Source organism: Anopheles nili, chromosome 2 (assembly GCF_943737925.1).
Source record: "Anopheles nili chromosome 2, idAnoNiliSN_F5_01, whole genome shotgun sequence".
In the NCBI taxonomy this organism is placed as follows: domain Eukaryota; kingdom Metazoa; phylum Arthropoda; class Insecta; order Diptera; family Culicidae; genus Anopheles; species Anopheles nili.
The window spans coordinates 10,182,581-10,202,693 of record NC_071291.1 but is presented as its reverse complement, the minus strand read 5'-3'; the positions used below and the strand labels follow the sequence as shown (position 1 = coordinate 10,202,693).

Sequence of the window (20,113 nt, the reverse complement as noted above, 5' to 3'; positions counted from 1 at the left end):
ATTTTGCTCAATGTGTCACATTCGCTTCTAATCGCTGTCAATATTCTTCTAGCTTTTATCGGACACAACATACTAGTTATAAATAAGTAAGATTTTCAATGAAAATAGGTGTTTCCGGTAAGATTATTGTTGTCTGTGATACACAATCGTCAAATATTTGTCCAATTTACTCTTTTTATCGCATGTAGGAAGCGCTGTTCCATCAATCTAGTCCCAAGTGATACACCCATTTCCACGTCAGAGTGCTTACATTCCAGCTTCATTCTCTTGTTTCCTATGTAAAACACCGGTGTGTGGCGAATAATTAGAAGTCAAACATGGGTAAGTACGCTGCATAGTTAGTTCTTTTAAACCTACCATCATAATAATGGCCTTCTTTTCAGCTGTATCAACCACGGTGTCGCTGTTGCTAGCGTCTGTATCGGCGGTGCTAATCTTTTCCGGCATGCAGATGTACCGGCCCCTGTTGGCCTCCTCTCAGTTAACAACTATCTTCGGTGGATACCTTGGATCGTGGTTGTTTATTCTATCTCTAACCGTAAGTTGCTTCCATAGCTAAACATACAAATCTCACTAATTATCTCATTATCTCATTAATTATCGACACTTGTAGGCGGTTTCGAATCTGGAGGCGATCGTACTTGGTAGCGGATTCCAAGCCAAGTTCTTCCCGGAGGTGTCGTTCTGTATGCTTGCTGCCCTGTTCGCATGTGGAATGGTGCATCGTGTGTGTGTTACTTCGTGGTACGTATTCGTACTTTCCGAACTACAACTAATCAGTTGAAAACGATCTCACCTCTATTATTATTCCGTTTTATTTTAGTATTCTTTTCTCAGTCGTTGCTCTCTATTACGTTAACAAAATTTCCCACAAAGTGCACAACGTGACGGTGCAGGTGGATAGCTATGCGGGCAAGAAGAAGAAAAAATAGAGCAGCGCGCATCGAGCGTACGGGTGGAAAGTAGCTTTTAAAGGTTCATCACTTTAGCGTAAGAAGTATGCTTAATATGCTCTCCGGACAGTCAGCAATAACTGCACGTGTAACACGCAAATAAACATGCATTTTGTGAGAATTCACTTTACCGTATTTTTTTGTGTGTTCTAAAACATACAAACCAACTCAATTGTGGCGTTTTTATTTCTGATTATTTCATGCGTGAGAACATGTGATCATTAAATATGATCCTAATTGCTGTCGTGCGTCGACGCTTGTGCGCCCTAATTGCACCCGTGTATTGACGCTTGCGCAAGCAATTTCGCTAAAAATTCAACGCTCCAAAACCGACTAAAATGAGCAGGCTTTGTAACAGGGTCGCAGAACATCCAGCAGGCTGTTTGTTTGGGTGACCTTCAGCCTGCTCTCACTCGCACCCGTACTTGCTTCTCGCTCAACGCACCGGTACTTTCTTCGCGCTCATGAGTTAGTACCGCCCACTCAGGCGCGGACACGAACCAGGCTGCCGCCCGGTGCTTGTGAGAGATAGAGAGCGAGAGAGCGCTATGCAGAACGTAGGCCACGCGAGTGGCTCGATCGATGCAACCTCTTCGGAATCCTGATCTCCTGTTACAACAGATTTTGGCTACAACGCAGCGCACCGTTTTTGGCATTTCGCGTTTTTTCCATTTTGCGAGATCGCAAAGTAAGACCTCGCGGACAGCGATCGCGCAGTGATTTTCCGCCTCAGAGAAGCTATGAAAACACACCTTTTTGATAATGATTTGTTCAGTAAGAGTGACTAAGAATACTTTTGATGCATTTTTATTTATTTCGATTATTTTAGAACCGTAAAAAAATAAGAAACAAACAACTTACCATTGCGTTTTCTTTCACAAACAATCGAGCGGGGTTTTCGGATAACTAACATTCGAGTCGATTTTGTTTCAACTGGGTTGCGTTTTAAATACGTTAACTAATTTTATTAGTCAATTATCTAATGGTTTTTCGCTTGTCTAGCGTCCTGCGTTTCATCTGTTCGTTCGCTTCCATTTTCCGTACAAGTACAATATGTGTGTTTTATTTCTTGGTCGATTCTGCATTAGCATAGCCATTCAACGCGTGAGCGTTACAATTTACACACTGTTTATCGTTTTTTTTATTCCGCCGTCCATATTACATGGTTGTGTTTTAGTATCGTGTTAAGAGAAATAGAGTTTGTGATAAGTTCTATCAATGTTTAGTGTTCGGTTGTGTCTGATTTTGCTCACGCTTCGGCCCCCGCAGGTGACAAACTCGTTACAGGAGATTCAAGGGGTGCCTTCCGAATGTTCACCGGAAGTGCCAGCCGTACTCATTACCTCCAAGGAAGCAATATCCTTACGCCCGCTAACTAGAGCTTATGTTTGTGCTACAACGTCCTGGATACATATTTAGCTATACTCTATCACTCTTGAACTGCATCGAGCAAAAGCCTGCGCGTGTTATTCATCTGAGCATTGTTGGAATTGTCCTCGCGAAGGACCTATGCCATGGTGTGCTTATAAGAATTATTGAGCGTTTTATTTTCCGACATGCAACCGTTTCTTTCCGCCGGTTGCAGATATGGAATGGCAACGGAAGGAAACTAACAGTTAGTAAGATGCAGGCTAGAGCATTCATTTCTCACACATCCGTGATCGTGAATCATGTGAACGCAAATATTAATAAAATTACACATTATGTACATTGTTTAACACCTGTTTGGCTGGTTGTGACTAGCTGTTATGATAAAAAAAAACTGAATAAGAAAAAAAACAACAAATAAACCGCATTACTTTGAACTCGCAAAACTATTCGAAAGATCAACAAATATAATGACACGTGCGTTAGGGGGTTGATTTGGTATTTGAATCGAATCTGTGTTAAATAACTGTTACGCCCATCGTTAAGTGGTGGGCGGAATATTGGTGGTTCGAATTCAATAATTATGCCTTAAATTAACAAAAAAAAAAAAACACGCCGGATCCATTCCTTATTCGCAACTCAAACGCTAGGCCTATTATTGATCACTACCCCTGTCTATCATCCCGTACGGTCTCTACACACCCTTCTCAAGCGCATGTTATCATGGTCGTTCACAAATTCTGTGTTCCCCGCACAAGCTACCACGAGAAGTACATCCTATATTTAAACCTAATTTTTTCGACTGTATAAAGATGCCTTTTGCAAGAATGCGAATTGGCGCTTACTTATTACTAATAGTATCTGCTAAAACCAACACAACAATCAGAACAGTTGCTCATAAACATAGTAATGAAACCGATTAGAATGTAAAAAACAAACTCAACGATGGCATAAACACGTAACGAAGGGCCAGCCCCTTAGCCCACGAAGCTGTTGTGGAAAGTTAATTTGTCCTAATGGATTGTGCAGCGGAAAAGCTCTGTTCCTTTGTTCTGCGTTCGGTACGTTTTTGCTCGCGGGTGCTTAATATAATTTAATTATTTATCATAATATTAACGAACGAAAACAATATCGTTTCAGCAGCTCTACCGATGAAACCATGGCTCGGGCACGGCTCTACTAGTCGGTATTCGGTGCCATAATTTATCCAATAATGGTGTTTTCATTTTAAGTTTTGTTTAATTACCAGGCTGCTATTATGTGCACCTTGATACGGCCGCCAATTCCAATCGAGCTCACCTTATATCGGGTTGAGAAATGAAACAGGTAAGTGGAAAGAATCACCTTTTGGATGATGCTTTTCTACATTGGTTGAGATGGTTTTTCCGACCAACGGCGTTCTGAGAGGATCTTTTTTCACGCAAAACGTCTATCTGAACCATCTGAGATTGCTTTCTACCTTCGACTGTATGAAACGTACATGGCTAGCTTGAGGAGTGGGTTTGTTGCTTAGCCTTAAACATAGCTAGCATATCTGCAACAATCCTGCAACGGCCATTGCCATTGTTACACCTATTTACATGTCTTCCCATCCTCTCCCTGTACTACAACGTAGTCTAGTACACGCCGTGTATGTACACCTAATCGCTCGTTCACACTACACATATATATCTGCAGTTATTTTCAAATGCCTACATCGCACGCGGTTGATGCATCATGGTGTCTCTCGGTTTCGAATACATATCCTCATTTTTCTAATCGATCATATTTTTGCGTACGAAATGGAAATTAGTAACAAACCAAAACTAGTCCGAAAGGGTAGGAACTGCATCCTTTGCCTTTGCTGGCGGATTTCAGAACAATTAGAAATAATTAACAACAAACAACGAATGCTAAATACGGCGCCCTAAAAATGAAACCCCTCTGTGTGCTTTTATTCCCTCCGTGGCAAACGGAACAGGGAATCTAGTAGATTGTCCAAGCACACACACATATGTCGATCATCTACTAGTTGTTAGTGCGGCAAACTGAGGTTTCGTATCAAGTAACCCTAGCGAAGTGTGTTAACACAAGCCTACTACGGCGCCACGCGGGAGGAAATAAGTTAATGCGTAGCGTTTATTGTTAGCTTACAGCAGATTCCCTTCGCGTCATGTTTCTCTGACGCGTCCTCCCGTAGGGATATGGCCTATGCCGGTGCTGGGGTGGTCCTGTTATGATCTGGGAAGACGAAGCTAACGCCGTGGGTTGTACGTGTGATATGATTGGTTTGTGATACGGATTCGTGCTGCCAGGATATGCCGGTCGTTGAACGTATGATATGATTTCTAGGGACAGGATCGCTAACCGATCCTTGGTGGATGCTAGAATGGGAAATGACTTTGCTCCTAGCGCTCGAGCGTGGTGTGAACGCACAAAAGCGAACTACTTCCGACGTCTGTTTCCGCACTCGACTTATCAGCTATATTAACAACCTTTGTTTCGCCACCGAATGATTCCGAAACGAACCCGTCCGGTTACTCCTGTTCCTGCTAGGGTGAGAAGACGCGCAAACTGCGCAACAGAGTCGCGAGCACGTTCGCTAGACATTCTGCGTTGAGTGCGAGTTGGCCAGCACCGGCCGGTCCCACTTTAACGCAGGCCAGCTCGCGGAAACTGGACGCAACGTCGTGTATCTTCAGCACGATGTTCCGGGTTTGCAGTGGTGCCGACGTGTACCGGGTGAGGTCCTGCGCTAGCTCGGTGATCCGACGCAACGCCGACAAGCACGTGGTCAAGTGTTCGGGTAGGTGAGTCAGGTTCGCGTCGGACATCGACACCACCAGGTGCTTGGAAGCGGTGACAAGCTGCAGCGCCTGTTCGGTCAACTCCTCGCGGGCTCTCTGGAATCGATCCTCATCGATGGCAGCGCCTCCACCGGCGGTTTGAGCGGCGGAACATGCCGCAGCTACCTGGTCTAGCTTCACGAGCAGCCCTGCCATCGCCACGTCCGTCTTGGCCATCAGAGTGTCCACGTTCAGGACGTGCCCGTTCCGGTTGGCGAGGATCGGACTGCCCGGGTTGCTGAACGTCACCGTACCCGTGGTGACGACGGCGGCCAGCGACGGGGAAGCGACCGGTCCGGGAAGGGACGCCTTGCGGGCCATCTGGGGCGAGCAGAGAAGCGTCAGTTGCGCCCTAGCATCCGGCGGTGGGTTCTTCAGACAAACCGGCGGGCAGTCGCTGTGGGAGCGCTGGTGACCGGCTCCGTTCGGGGGTCCCGGGGGTGGTTTCTCCGGAGTGCCGACCGGTTCGTCCGGGCGGTGATGGTTGAACGCCCGCTCGATCTCCCTGTAACAGTTTGGATTGCGGTGAAGATGAGGCGACCCAATTCCGGCCGTCCGGACCGGCGAGGAGTTCGCGGACAGGGAACCGTGGTGCTGGAGGTGGTGCTGCAGGTGCGGCAGCGGAGGTACCGGTGGCGCCTGGTGGAACTGGTGGTGGAACTGGTGCAGGTGGTTGTAGGTGGCGTGCGGTGGTGGCAGGTTCTTCAATATCGGAACCGGGCTGCGCAGGATACAGGGCTTCAGGGGAACCGGAGGTAGCGGTGGCTTCTTCGGTGGCAGTGTGGCCAACACCGCGACCGGCGGAGGTGGCGACTGTTCGAGACGGGGTGGTAGCGAGGGTGGATCGGGTCCCAGCTCGTAATAATTCCCGTTGGCCCTGTTGGCGGCGGGTGGAGGCGAACGGACGGGTGAACCGAGCCGTAACTGGAGCTCCGCACTTTTCGGGGGTCGTTGAGGTGGACTCGGCTGGTTGGAGGTGGCCGCGTGTAGGCAGGGTTTCGGTGGAAGGGCTAGGGGCACATCGGAGGTTCGTCGCTGTTGCAGCTGCTGGTCGCAAGTCTCTGCGTCACCGTTCTGCTTGTCCTTCGATTTTGACTTGGCGCAGCAGGAAAACGGACCTTTCCTGTCAACGGTCGGATACTCGATCACGTGCCCGTTCGCGACTCCATTGGCAGGACGTTGGTCCTTAGCCGGATCATGCACTCCGTTCGGTTCTTTCGTTCCCGGTCCGGCAGTAGCGGATGTTGCCGCCGCCGAACTGTTACTATACAGATCGTATTCGCCACCGCCAGTGTTCGTTTCGCTCTTTGGAGGATAATACACCTCGAACCGGGTCGGATCGTAGGCGTACTTCGCGAGCAGAGCACTTGCGATCGCTCCATTAGCCACCACCGACATCCCGGTGGTCCCGTTGGTAGATGCCGCCCGGGGCCTTGGAACCGGTGACTCCGCTCCGTAGTTGAGATTCTTCAGCGTGTTGATGTTGTTGTTCGTGCTGACGTGGTTTTGGATAGGGCGTCGCGCGATCGGGGAGTTGGTCGGGAGTTCGGACGCGGACGGGGCGGATGTGGCCGGTTCACCCAACCCCGGTGGGGGTGGAATAATGTACGAGAGGATCTCCTCGGGTGTCAGTTCCACGGCCGGAGTGATTTTCTGCGTCGGGGGTTCTATCGTTACCTGTTTGAGAAACTCTTCCAGATCGCCTGCACCCACGTTGCTCGATCCGTTGGCACTGGGCGCGTTGTTTGTCGAGCTGGCATTCATCCCGGCGGCAGCTTTGCTGCCATCGTCGAAGCCACTCGGCGGAACGCTCAGCACGTGCAGGTTGTCCAGTTCGTCTGGTGTCTGGGGTGGTGGAATTGAACGTAGATCTATGATGTCCGGATCGGACTCGATGATCGAATCGTCACCGAGCAACTCGTAGCCGTACAGATCGGCCAGCTTCTTCGCCGCGAGATCCGTGCCATCCGAACCGAGCTCAGAGGCACTGCTCGCTTCTTTCAGCTGGCGCAAATAGTCCTTCAGGCTCATGTCCCGCCCGTCCGAGCCGCTATCTGGGCTGTGCAGCCCAAAACTGGTCCTGATGGACTTGTTTGCGGCCGGGTTCGATGGCGCAGGACGACCCATCTGCATGTGGTGCTGCGGCAGCGAGAGTCCTGCGTTTTGCGCCACAGCCGTCTTGTGTATCGGTGAGCTGTTCGGTGTGTACAACGACTCCGAATCGCTCTCGCTCTGGGAAAGATCATGCCCAAGTGCCTGTAAATCGCTCAGGATCTGGCTCAACCCGGACACCTTACGCTGGCTCTTGGGTGTATTTTGCGCGGAACTGGTCGTCGATTCCAGCCGACCATTTAGCTCACTAAACGGTGCGGTGTAGATCGAGCTGAGCCCCTTCGCGATTCCATCCAACCCTTGGTTGATCGTTTCCGTGAGCAGTGTCAGTGAGTCACTGTGCTTCAACACACCGGGACCGTCTTCGTTCGAGCTTTGCTTGCTGCTGTTAAGGCTTTCGCAATCGCTTTCGTCCACGTCGACGGAAGTTTCCCGCCAGAAGTTGAGCTTTCCACCGGGCTTAACCTCAAACTCGTGACCATAGTCTCCGTGCTCGTTTAGGTAACGCTCGGAACTCTCAACCAGCTTCTGCATTTCGGCCACGCGTCGCAACACCTCTTCGTTGCGTGCCTCGGATACGGCCATTGGAATGCCACCGATTTTGGTGGTACCGTCTTTCGACGAACGCAACGGTTCTTTGCCATTCGCCTCGAAATCGTACTCCTGCAGACTGGGCCGAGCGTTCCTGTTCGAGGTCCGTGCGCTATTCGCGTTGCGGTCACACTCATCGGACCGGCTGGAGGAGCTGATCGAACCGGTAGCACTTCGGAAGCCAGTTGAGTGGTATGGTGGAGGCATCAGAAACGCGATGCTGTGCGTCTGCTTCTCCGACGGTAGGTAACTCCAACCGTTGTTGACGACCGTGTGTTGCGAAAGGTAGGGTGGAGCGATGTCCTCAATCTGTATGTCCCGTTCTTGTTCCAGTGCCAACTCTTTGCCTGTAACCAAAAAGAAAATGGAACACAGTTCATCAAGGGGAGTTCGTGAGAAAGAAGTTAAACGACTTACCGGCCATTAATCGATAATAGCCTGCCAGAACGATGGCAAACTCTGATGCGTCTCGATCCTCCATGGAGAAGTTGATCACCCGATCGGGGCTGATGAACACGGTCACAGTGTTGGAGACGTCGTCATCGCGCGTTACAACCACTCGAATCAGCTCCTCTAGGTTACAGATCGGTTGAGGCTGCAATGAACATGATCGCGGAAGGAGTTCGTGAGCTTTTGGTATGATGAAATTGCGCCAAAATTGCACTTCTAAGTATTAACATTTATTGTATAAACCCCTTTTTCTAAGTGCCTTTGAAACGAAATCTTTCTTCGCAAAGGTTCTCCTCTAACTACAGCTTCTAATGCTCTTTCGAAAACTAAACGAGAAATAAAAAGCTTAATTTGTGCTTACATCTGGAAGCAAAACAAATTGGCAGGAAAGTACTGCACACTCCACGAGATAGATGAGGTGTCAGTCTCGCAACTGTTCCAGAAGAGACTTGAAGGAGCGACTTAGTTTCCGGTGAAACCAAACCCCTCTCGTGAACGGTAAGATTTTCCAAGAATCAATCATGGTGCGCCTCAAGGGACACAAGCCGAACTACCTCGCAACAGTGACGGCGCGGATGGAGTTGCAAGTCGGGTGAAGTTTGTTGAGAAGTTTTAGCGAAACTTGTGCCCTCCTAATTCGTGTATATCACTCTCGTTGTAGACGCCACGACTTGCGGGCATGAGCGAAGATAAACAAATACCCCTGCACGTGGGACCGTCCGTCGGATATGCAGAGTGAGCTTCTCGGTACCTGTGGTGCGCACGTGTCCTCGGCCAAATTGATGCAATCCATTTAAGGACAGCCTACCTGTCTTCGGTATGTTTTAGGAACGGAAGAAATTCCGTTCCCTTGGAGGTATTTTTTTTTCTCTCCACCGAACGACCCCACAGCGAGTGCGTATTTCGTTCGTCCGGCGTACAATCGAGGGTTAGGTGAAATATTCCATCACCGTCGAGCGGAAAAGTTTTAAAACTTCCGCTACGCTCCTGAACTATTCGTGCACACGTTAATCCACAGCCCATCCGGGCAGCAGTTAACCGTCGGTAAACTTTCGGCACATTCCTAATGCCCCCGTACCAGGGGGAGATTCCCCAGCTTTGCTTGGATTGGGATGTGGGTTGGAAAATGTTCAGATTTGTGTGGATTGCGCCCCGGGATGTGGCAAACTTTCGACGATAACGTATTCATTATGAGAATCGGGCAGCGTTTAGAGCTTTTTTTTGGTATGTGGAAAATTTAAAGTGATTCGTCTACAGGATAAGCTTTAAGCTTCGCTTATCGATCGAGTGTTGAGAATTCTATTTCCGTAAAAGAGATATGACTTATGTCGAAAGGAGATGTACGTTGACTATTTTACGGCATTCATGAGACCATGAGTTTATTAAGCTCGCTTTTTCAAACAAAGAGAGCTGTTTGAAGAAGAATAAATTAATTGGAATATGAAGCATAACTCCAACGAGCCGCGCCTAAGCCACGCAAAAGAAATTAGCTTGCCATCGGGCGATTCGTAAATTAAAGTGCCTCTCTAATGCGGTGCAAATTCTTCGGAAACGATTCGGGTGGCTCATTGACGAGCCGCACCAATGCTGATAGTCATCGTCGCCCCGAAACCCGTAATTATCCTTTATATCGGTAGTAATGCCTCGGTAAACAGCATTTTTGAAGTCAAACAGCTGGAGCTACGGAAGCGAACCCGGCTTCGGGATGAAGCTTAAACACATCGATCAATCCACGTTTTACGCGATAAGAACATCCCACTTCAGGAGCACCCAAACGCCGAAGGGCACACAGCACAGCCGAGCAAAGGCAAACAGTTTCCAGGACGAAAACGCGGGCTCCTGGCGCTCTTGATCATCAATGTGGCGGTCGTGGTGTTTGCCGTACGAAACGCAAACGGAAACTCAACGGCACCAATGGCACACAACACTTCCCTTCTCTAGCTGCCCACATACACACACACACACCCACACACACCTTAGTTCCGGTGCGTGGTGGATAATAAATTCTCATTAAATATTTGCCCTAGATTTGCGTTTCATTAACCGATCGTCCCAGCGCTAGCGAGCCCGGGAGGAAGCAAATTTCCGGCACCTAACGGGGGCGGGATGCCAAAAATTTTCGCGAATCCATCCAGAGCGGAACCTTCAGAGGGTCGGAGGCTTAATTAGGGCTCGCGGGCTCGCTAGAGGGGTGAATTTATTTTTCTCCATTTTTGGTCCCCTCCATTTTTGGTAGTCGAGAGGACCCAACGCGTGTTGTTTGATACGCAAATGGGGAGACAAATGGAAGACTAGCGCCTCGAAACATCACAATCCGTCGTAATGCGATACTTACCACCGTGTTGCGAATGCCGGCAATCTGGCTCAACCCAAACCGGGGGCTGACGAGCAGAACGCGCTCGACACCATCGCGTTGGTTCGTGCTAAAACACTTGGCCCCGTAGCTCGGCAGTCCGGAGATGATGTCGAGATAGTGGATTTTAGCCTGTTCCGCAAGGATAAAAACACAACCGATTTACTAGCCGTTGCAGCCCAGCGATATCACCCACCACACGACGTACCTGCAGCTGGGTCAGCATCTTTGTCGACGAACCCGTCATCTGGGAGTTGAGCTTCAGGAAGTGGCCCAGTAGTCGCCGCAGTTCCTTCCGTTTCATTCCTTCGATCAGCGAAGCAGGCACAAAGCGATCCAGTCCAAATTCTCGTCTGGGAAGGGGTAGAGGAAAGCAATATGATTAAAAAGCGGCAGAGGTAGTCGAAAACATTCCGGCCCTTCCTTAGGTATCCGTGTCTTATGGGAAGAAGTTTTCGAGTAGATGAAAACCGAAACTTGCTCCGTTTGTTTAGTGCGAAAGAAAAACTAAATAACAAAAGGCGCATACCCACACACACACACACACTTCCCTGATGTAAGTGCACGTTTAATTTAAATCAAATACTTTTTTTCGTAAGTGCTTCAGAAGCAGGGTATACGGTTCGGAACCAACGAACCCGCTTTGGAATCGGAAAGAAAAACAGTTCGGAAGTTGGCATTGTAACAAGCGCCCGGGATAGTTTCTCGTGTGTGAACAAATTCTTCGCAAGTGTATAAAACTTTTGAGAGCACACACACACACACACACACACACGAGGAGCAGGAGCAAAAACTCGTTGCCAAACTTTCGACTCCATTATTTCTGAAACCGAAATAATCTCAGCAAACAGTAGTTGCCCCGGGCAACGGTGAAGGTCTTTCCTTTTGAACACTCCTCTCGTCCTTTAGCACTACCCGATGGCGATGGAAACGAGAACGAAAATGTAATGCCGGAATTCGCACACAAATTGAACTAATTGCGGCAGCAGTCGGGACGGTGGTGCGGCGGGAGAGGTCGAGATTTTTGCCCAAGTCACTGTCCTAAGTTCGCAAACCGGTTTCGTAAACGCACGCGCTTCTGCGTTTCTCAGCGTGCCCCAACGACGACGACGACGACGACGACGATTTGTAACAGCGTCAGACAGAAAAGGAGCAACTTTTCGCGTTCTTAACTTATTCTTTCCCTTGTTTTCCGCCTTCAATTTCCCGGCAGCTTAGTAGCGTTTCCGCTTTACTTTTGGCAATCCCACCGGGACGCGCCTGAGGGCCACTTCTTTCGGGTCACGCGCGATCTCATTTGCTGTGCTGTGTTGGGGGTTTAGATATGTGTTTTTTTTTCACCAGCATACATAAATAAAAATCTCCGCTTCCCAGCCTGTAAACGAACGGAGAGAGCCCCGAATGGTAAACACACTTACTCAACAGTTTTTACAGTCAGCTTCGCGGGCGAGATGTTGTTCGCAAGCGCATGCTGGTGCATGTGCAACGCCGCCAGCCGTAGTGCCACCTCGGGTTGCAGTTCCGGTGCGAATCGTTCCTGGGTGACATCGTTGCAGCACTGCAGGAACAGGTAGTCCAGCGCGTTGAGGTCCTTCTGGGCGAGAGCAGCCGCCGAAACTGGCACGAACGTGACGCGGAACAGGCACCGCAGCTTGTGGGCACCGGGCCGGGCCGCTATCTGTTGGGTGAACCGTTTGATCGTATCGTTAGTAGGCGGTAACAACAGGTGGAGAAGCTTAAGCTAACCAAACCCTTAACTCCCACGTCTAAACGGGTGCAGCATTGAAAGAGTTCGCGGACAAGTGGGTGGCGGGAGATTTTCACGCGGTTCTGTGGGAAAGTTGTGTGGTTTGTTTGCCACCGATATCTCCGTTACATGTTTCGTTTGAAGCCGAGAATGAATAAAAAAAATCACGTCGGTCGCGACTACGCGGTGGAGAAAGTTCTGGGAGTCTTTACCATAAACCAAACCATAATTCTCAAGCAGATTGCTGTGAATTCTCGCTATTGGATTACATGAATTTTAACCGCTCTGCCGAAGGCGTTCCATCTCGATGGAGGTCAGGTGTTTTTTCAAAAAATAAATCACACAAAAACCGGATAAGAGTACCAATGGTGCGTAACGAATGTGAAGAATTTAAGGTTGAAATAAGGCCGCTGGAAAATTAATGGATTAAATTTCTTAATGATCCAAAGTCGAATGGAAAATGGGAAATTTCACTTCACGTTCGAACAATACAGCTGCTGAATGCTGAGCTCCTTTTGTGCCGGTGTTTGCTACGGACGTGATTGTGCAACCTTTCCGGGTGAGAAATTAATTTGGCCGGTTAAGCTTTCCCGGCCCCGTAACGTACACTCCAAATAAAAAAAAAACGCACACAAAACAGCAAAACCACATGTGAAAAGTAATGGATTTTCAATTAGTGGTTCTTGGTTCGACCATTTTTCAAACCCCACCGAGCCGACGGCACCGACGGATTGAAGATTGATGAGTGCCCGGTGTTGTAGCCAACCTCCTGCATGCAACTTACCCGAGCTACCGTTTCCTGCGGATCCAGCAGGGTCAGCTTGTTCCGCTTCAAACTTTTCACGTGCTCCACCACGAGGCTGAAATGTTCACCGGCCGTTAGGCAGAGCTTATCGCGCAGTGACGCCACAACGTTCTGTTTTGGGGAAAATTAACAAAAAAAATGAATTACCATTGAAGGATATTGAGAGCGAACAATGAGATGCCGATGCGTACGGCACACGTACCTGCACGGTGGTGGTCGAGTCGTACTTGAACGATTTGGTTTGACCGTTTTCGAGGAACACCTTCAGCACGTTTGCCATCGGCGGCACGCACAGATCCCCAAGCGAGAAGGCAGAAGGCTACAGTGGGAAACGAGAGAACAAGCAAAAGAGATAGAGTGATCCGGAAGGTCATACAAGATAAATAGCTGGGAGGAGTTTTCTTTTTGCACTGATTAAACTGTAAGGAAAATCCCAGCCCCGAAACTGGGGCGAACGCGTTCGACGCCTGACTTCCGGCGTGCAATTAATTATCTGCTTGCGGTTTTACCGGGCCAGGCAGGCTTTTCGGCAGGCCCTCGTACCGGAAGACGATACGCAACACGCACCTCCAAAAACGCAGCATCTTGAAACCATTTTTCAAGCGGCAAAAAAGCTTCTCGAACGCTCAATGTTTGAGCGGGAAATTAATTAATCCCCGGAAAGGGCATCCGGCGCAGGGGCACTACTGGTGGGTAATGAAAAATTCGTGAAGGGATCCTTCTTGTTTGCGTGCTCCCTTGCACCAGGAGAGAGAGAGAGAGAGAGAGAGAGAGAATCCCACTCAAATGCACGCGCCAGCATTGGTCGTGATTCCGCCGCGTGCAGGCATGTAACGGCACAGCTTTCCATTGCTTGAGAAATGAAGGAGAAAAAAAAAGTGCCGAACAACCGCCCATTGTCCAGTCTGTTTCGTCCTTGCCGAAACGCTCAGATGGGATTTAAATACAGCTTCCGAACATACGGTGGAAAGAGCAAGCGAGAATCGGAAGGAGACGTTGTTACACTGGCGCCCGAGTCTGGGGTAGCGTTGATAACATTGTTTCGTTGCATTTATTTCACAACTTCCGGCTTTCCTCGCGGTGCCGTTCCGTCGTCCTTTCGAGAGCAATGCTTTGTGGAGAAAGTTTTCCCCCGGTTCGACTGGGAGCTTAGTTTTTTGCCTGAGGACGACCGGATTCGCTGGTTGGATGCCTACGTCGACAACCGAGCGCTGGGGGTTGGATGGTAGAAATTTGCCAGCTTAATTATTCGGTAACCGATCCCGCAGGCAGACGAGAGCTTTTCACATGCGACCTGAGCCTCATGACCGGCGCACGGAGATAAAGCTAAGCGTGTGGCTTTCGGGAGCAAGGCCACGGAGGTTCGGGTTATGGGGTGAAAGTTGTGCGGTTTAAATATTTATTCACTGACCAGAGAACCACACTAACTGTTTGCGCTGGTTGTTTCGACTGGCTTACTAGCGCAGAACCGATTAGCAAAACTGTTGCGTATCAGCGATGCCAGGCGGGGATGCTTTGAAAAGGGTTTCCTCCATTCATTGTGACGAGTGAATTCGGCGTACTGCAACAGTATTGCATGCAATTTATAATGTATTTAATTTTAAAACATTGTTCAACATAGGCACGCACAGTATGCGCTCTGAATTCATAGTTAGTTTTGTCGCATCGAAAAGGATATTCAGAAAGTATGTTTAATAAATCAAACAATTCTCCTGCCCCAACCGAAAATTGAAGCGAAAAGGGTAAAAAATATTACCGAAACTTTAAACGAACTGCTTGCCACTCACACTCCCCCATCGGACGGGGCTCGAGAAGCAAACGAGCTAACAGAATGTAATCATTATCGTTCATCAAGCGAACGGACGTGCTTGGAAAAGTCAATCGGTGAGATTTCTTTTCCCGCTATCCTTCCCGGGTTTCTTTTTCGTCTAGGTTTTTCCCACAAAATGTAACCAGATTCGGCATGGTCGACAAATAGGAAAAAAACACACCCATTTGCACGATTTAAATATGATAATACCCCCCCCCCCCCCACCAATCGTGCCACGTTAAATCAGGACGACTTTTCTTTTGCTTGCCCAGCTCGTACCGGTGGGCGAACCCGTGCGAGGGCGTGATTTCAGAAACATCGATAGGCTAATAGAGCGGGCACGCGACCGAGGGTTGGCGTCGAGAACGATGACATGATCGAGACCGCGAGCCGGAACAATCGGAAACATGATAAGGGTTTTCCATCGCGTTTCCTTCCCAGCGCACGAGTTTCGGTAGGTTGAGAAAAGCTCGTGCAGGACACACATCGACACAGGCACACACAAACGCACGAGAGAGGAAATGTATCATTTTTCACAACCCGGTGTCGAGTGTGGCTGTCCCGTTGGGGAATATGTAGATTTTGGCACCTTCGTTTTCCGTCCGCTGGAGGCGGGAAAACCTAAAGGTTAAACAAGAGATCGATTGGTCGGGAAAACGGGTCGCCCGAGCCGGGCGAGTGATTCTTCGAATTAAACGGTGCCGCATTATTTCAAAACCGTTTCTACCGTCGACCCAACGCTGCGATGTTATTTCAAATGGGGTTGTTGATCGGATGAACGTTTTTCGACCTCTGCTCATACTTTATTAGATTTGAATTCTCGGATATTGGAAAATCGGCCCAAACCCCCGTCCGTACGAGGGAAACAGGATAATAAACTTACATGCCAGCGTGGTGCCACGTTTTCGAAGTCATCGCTGTTTCGCATGATTTTTTTTGTGTGTGTCTTCTATGAAAAAGAGCTCAACGGAACGTACTAATGATGAGCTTATCAAAAGGGCAACCACATCGCGCGATCTTTTACCGGCAAATGAATGGTTTCGGTGTGCTGCACGGAACGGGTTGATGAAATTAATTTCCACCCACCACGTGAACCGGGGGCTGGGGTTCGATACCATTCCCTTATCCGTTGTGTTTGCGAGGATCCCCCACGAGTGGGTGGTTTTGCGATACGCGATAAGAAACAGGCTGCGAAGACAAGATGCTGCATTTGCGTAAAAGGACACCCTTTTTTTGTTATGCTCGCTTTCCCGCTTAAGCCAAAGCAATGGCGACAGTGTAGCCGGATGTGCAAACATGTTGCTTTCCCGGTGGCAAACCCGTGAAGGTAGGAGTGAAAGATGGGCAAACAAGTACATCCTCTTTTATCTCGCTCCCTTTTTTACCTCCTTCTCTTGTCGCAAGGACGCATACGCAATCCGCAGACTAAATATTTGGATTGTTTGCAACCCGTGGGGGGGCGAAGCACGGTGGTGAAATATATGCTAACGAACGGGCCGATTTTCACGTTTTTCATGTTAGCATATGCATGTACATCGCATAAGTATATAGGTAAGCTTTTGCTGCTCTTGTATCCTGAAATATTCCCCCCCCCAAGCGCGATAGATAAATGCCGAAGGGCGCTGGCATTATCAGACTCGCGATTCGGGTTGCACTGTGTGTTCACGCTTCCGGTTCCGATCGGGGTGCCTTTTCGGGAGGAATTGTTGCGCGTCTGTGAGAGAGAGAGAAAACGCTAGATGGAAAGTAAAAATAGAAATCCCAAAATGAAAAAGGGGCCGAATTGCGCCTAAGTTGGATGCCGATCGCGTGGAAAAATGTTTTACAGAGCTTTTTTTTTACACCGAGGGCAAACATGTATTAGGTCAAATGTGTTTTACAAGAACGTCACAAGCAGAATGAAGGGTAAAAGCACAAACAAAACACACGCCTTCTAGCTTCACGCCCATTCATGGTCAACATCAGTTCGAAAGGATGCAATTCGCCGAAGGCATCTCGTCCTATGAGACCATTGATAGTTCCAACGAAATCTTTTAACATATGTCGCAGCTCGCTTACGCCTACGGCATTAGCGTGCGATTTATTACAAATGGTTCGAAAAAAACCCTGTTCACGGTTCACGAAAATGTTTCTTCGGGGAAGAACATGTATACGGCCGAAAATCAATTCCAATCCCGGAGCAGGCATCCTTTTCGAACTTTTCTTATTTTTTTCAGGCTCGTTTTACACACTCCCACCGTCCGTATCGTGGAGGAGGGCGTGAAAATGGTTCCATTTGTGCGTGATGGACTGTGTTTTGCAGCGATTCTGACGGTGTCTGTCTGGGGAGTTGTGGCTAGCGTGTATAGCCTCGAATTGAGTTTCCATCGACGTCCGGTGCTCCTTCGCCACGCGCCACTGCTGTCATTTCTGATGCCCATTCGAAGTCGAAAGCTTACGAACTCGGTGGTCTCAGGAGGTGACCTTTTTCTGCTTTTACTTTTTTCCCTTCGGCGAAACGTTGCCATGGTGATGGGTCGTGGGTTTCCAAGCTGGTACCGAGTTGTATTTTCCCAGAAGCGAGCTAAGCAGCGTGGCGCTGAAAGGGAGAAGTTTTTTTTTTGCACGACCTCGCAACTACCACCGGAGATGAATCGGTCGAGAAGATTCCCTCAAGTGGTGTGCTAGGAGGTCAATCAGTTTGACTAACTCGGTAATGGCGCACACCGGAGCGGCAATCGCGGCACATCCGTGATTGGGATGACGTCGCACGAACAAAAGGGCTGGCCGGTTGGGCAGCTTGTTAGTTGCACCCATACTCGACCTATACGGTGTGTTGGAAGACATTTCTATTTTCTTTGAGTTTCCCTACCCGTACCGAGCTTGCTGCAAGAATGTGCGAAACAATGTGGGTCACGCAGGAAAGTTTACTTAAGTCGCAAATGCCAGCTGGGAGTAAAAAGAAAGCCTGCACATTTTCTCCGACTGCCCGAGTTTGTTTAGTCGGTATTCGTAAACGGGTACGGTATTACACAACATTCCTCAGCTGCCCACGCTCGAAGCGTAGGCAGTAGTAACCCACTCGAATCCGATCCTTTAAAACCGGCCGAATGAAAACTTTCGTTTTCATCCATTTTCCGAACCCTTTCGCCGGGCGCCTTTGAAGCGCCCACGGATGAAATTTTTAGGATTGATGGACTGGCGGCTGCCACACCGTGGTACATCATTAACATTTCACTCCACCTTTACGGTTCCACCAATCTTCCGTTTAATGCGCAAGAGAGAGAGCGAGAGAGCGAGAGAGCAAGTGTGGGAGCAAAAAAAAGTGATCATAAATAAAGCAAAATAAATGCCTGCCATTTTACGAGGCGGCACAGGCTGGGAACATTATTAAAATACCATAAATCAAATATATAATATATTTTTCCTTCATCCGGCAGGATGGTATGTGGCGAGGCACGGCGTGTTTTTCCCAGAAAGGGGTATGATTACCTCGCTCGCTTCATATTAAAGGGGAAGAATTTGAAGCCCGCCGGAAAGGACAAGTTATTGCACGGGAACCCACGGCACGCTTTCGCAACGGATTATTATGTATTTATTTATGGATTAGGAGCATTTTTTCGAACCAAAAAAAATGAGTGTAATATCCGGGCACGCTTCCCTGGGGGCCGCAATTGAACGTAGCATTGCTGACTGTAGGGATACAGTGTCCAGTGGCATGTTTATTGTTGCACGCCGCGACGTATTTCCACTGCTATCTGCTTGCTTTATCCTTTTCCGTACACTTTCGCGGCAACTAGCGTGGTTCAGATGGTCGATTAAGGTTCAATTTGCTGTCCTTTTTCGAGATGCTCCGTCGAAGATCAATGGTTATGTTGAAATTGGTGCGCCATTACACACCCGTGAGCAAATTTCTCGGTGCACGCAACGAATTCAGGAGGCAGACTTTGGCCCATTATTGCCACTGCTAGGGTTAACCCCTGAAACCACCCCGGCGGCTTCGTTAACCCTGCGCATCCTGGCAGGGGGCCGAAAGATGGGTGTGCCGAACTGGACCCATTTGCAGTACTTTTTGTCACCGTCACAAATTGCCACTTAGGAACCCGCCCCGGGGCGGATGCAGGAGAAGAAAAATGTGCCCCAAAGAGAGGAGCAAAAAAAAAAAGAAAAACCGAACACAAACAGGAAAAGGGTTGCAAGGCAGGACAACGTTACGCTTAACAATTTGCGGTACCTTGTGATTACATTCATCTCGGTCGTCGTCGTCGTCTGTTGGGTTTCGGTATTGTCCCTTCCCGGTCAGTTTATCCAGCGGGGAGTCTTTGCTTTTTTCCTTCAAGCTGTGCACCCGCCGAGGGTGGGATTTTCTGCTCTCGGAAATCGGATAACCAGCACGGCGGGCACATTACTCCAATGAAGACGACATCCAGCTGGATAGCGAGATGGTGAACAAGCAAAAAAAAAAAAGGATGCTAATCTTAAGGTGCCTAGGAATCATCGACCGTCCAATACATGCGCCGTTCGTACCGATGATGATCAAACCAGTGATACGGTTGCCGGCCATAGTCCCGCTGAGCTGAGCAGCGGATATAGTTAGCTATCTTTGTCGTTTCCAAGCAACTCCCCGTTGCAGGAGCTTCAAGTGAACGCAAGTCAGAAGAGTGAGAAAAAAAACACTCACACCGACCGTTTTATCTTTCCGAGAAACCAGTGCTACACTTCCTCAAGAAATGGTCGGCGCACAGGCATTATTAAGGCCAGCTGGCTGGTACCCTTTGCTGGCCGGTGGAGACACATTTTTCGGGCAAATTGCCAGGACACAACCGTTCCCCGAAAAAGGACCGCATCGCGCTCAACTCTTTGCTTCCCGGGTCCGCCCGGGTTTGCAGACGGACCTAATCAGCAGGAGTAGTTCTTTTGCCGGCGTCGCTAGCCGAGGCGTTTACGAGCTACGGGAAAATATTGCGAACGCTCGTAACGGAGAGCAGAATCGTATCGAAAATGGATCTATTTATAAATAAGTAAGGAGAAGGCGTACGGTTGTCCCGTGCAGCTAGCGGCGACACTGCCACTTCCGGTCGAAGTTCGCTGCGATCGAGCGACCAGAATAAGTGGACAAA

General features: G+C 49.0%; 2 protein-coding genes across 2 annotated transcripts in view; one reads left to right on the top strand and one right to left on the bottom strand.

Annotated features, from left to right (window-relative positions):
- Positions 1-65: 65 nt before the first annotated feature.
- On the top strand, positions 66-1,056 carry LOC128731311 (protein KRTCAP2 homolog). The gene is made up of 5 exons (XM_053824421.1): positions 66-117; positions 189-321; positions 384-538; positions 614-744; positions 824-1,056. The coding sequence occupies exons 2-5, from the start codon at positions 318-320 to the stop codon at positions 930-932; spliced, it is 399 nt and encodes a 132-aa protein (XP_053680396.1). The 5' UTR covers positions 66-117; positions 189-317; the 3' UTR covers positions 933-1,056.
- Positions 1,057-4,852: 3,796 nt separating this feature from the next.
- Positions 4,853-20,113, bottom strand: part of LOC128730669 (uncharacterized) — a 53,821-nt gene continuing 38,560 nt past the window's right edge. Inside the window, exons 5-11 of the mRNA XM_053823744.1 lie at positions 13,407-13,523; positions 13,184-13,315; positions 12,071-12,330; positions 10,861-11,005; positions 10,635-10,784; positions 8,267-8,444; positions 4,853-8,196 (exon numbers count right to left, since the gene is read on the bottom strand). Of these exons, the coding sequence (XP_053679719.1) occupies positions 4,853-8,196; positions 8,267-8,444; positions 10,635-10,784; positions 10,861-11,005; positions 12,071-12,330; positions 13,184-13,315; positions 13,407-13,523 (4,326 nt within the window). The remainder of the gene's footprint in view (positions 8,197-8,266; positions 8,445-10,634; positions 10,785-10,860; positions 11,006-12,070; positions 12,331-13,183; positions 13,316-13,406; positions 13,524-20,113) is intronic.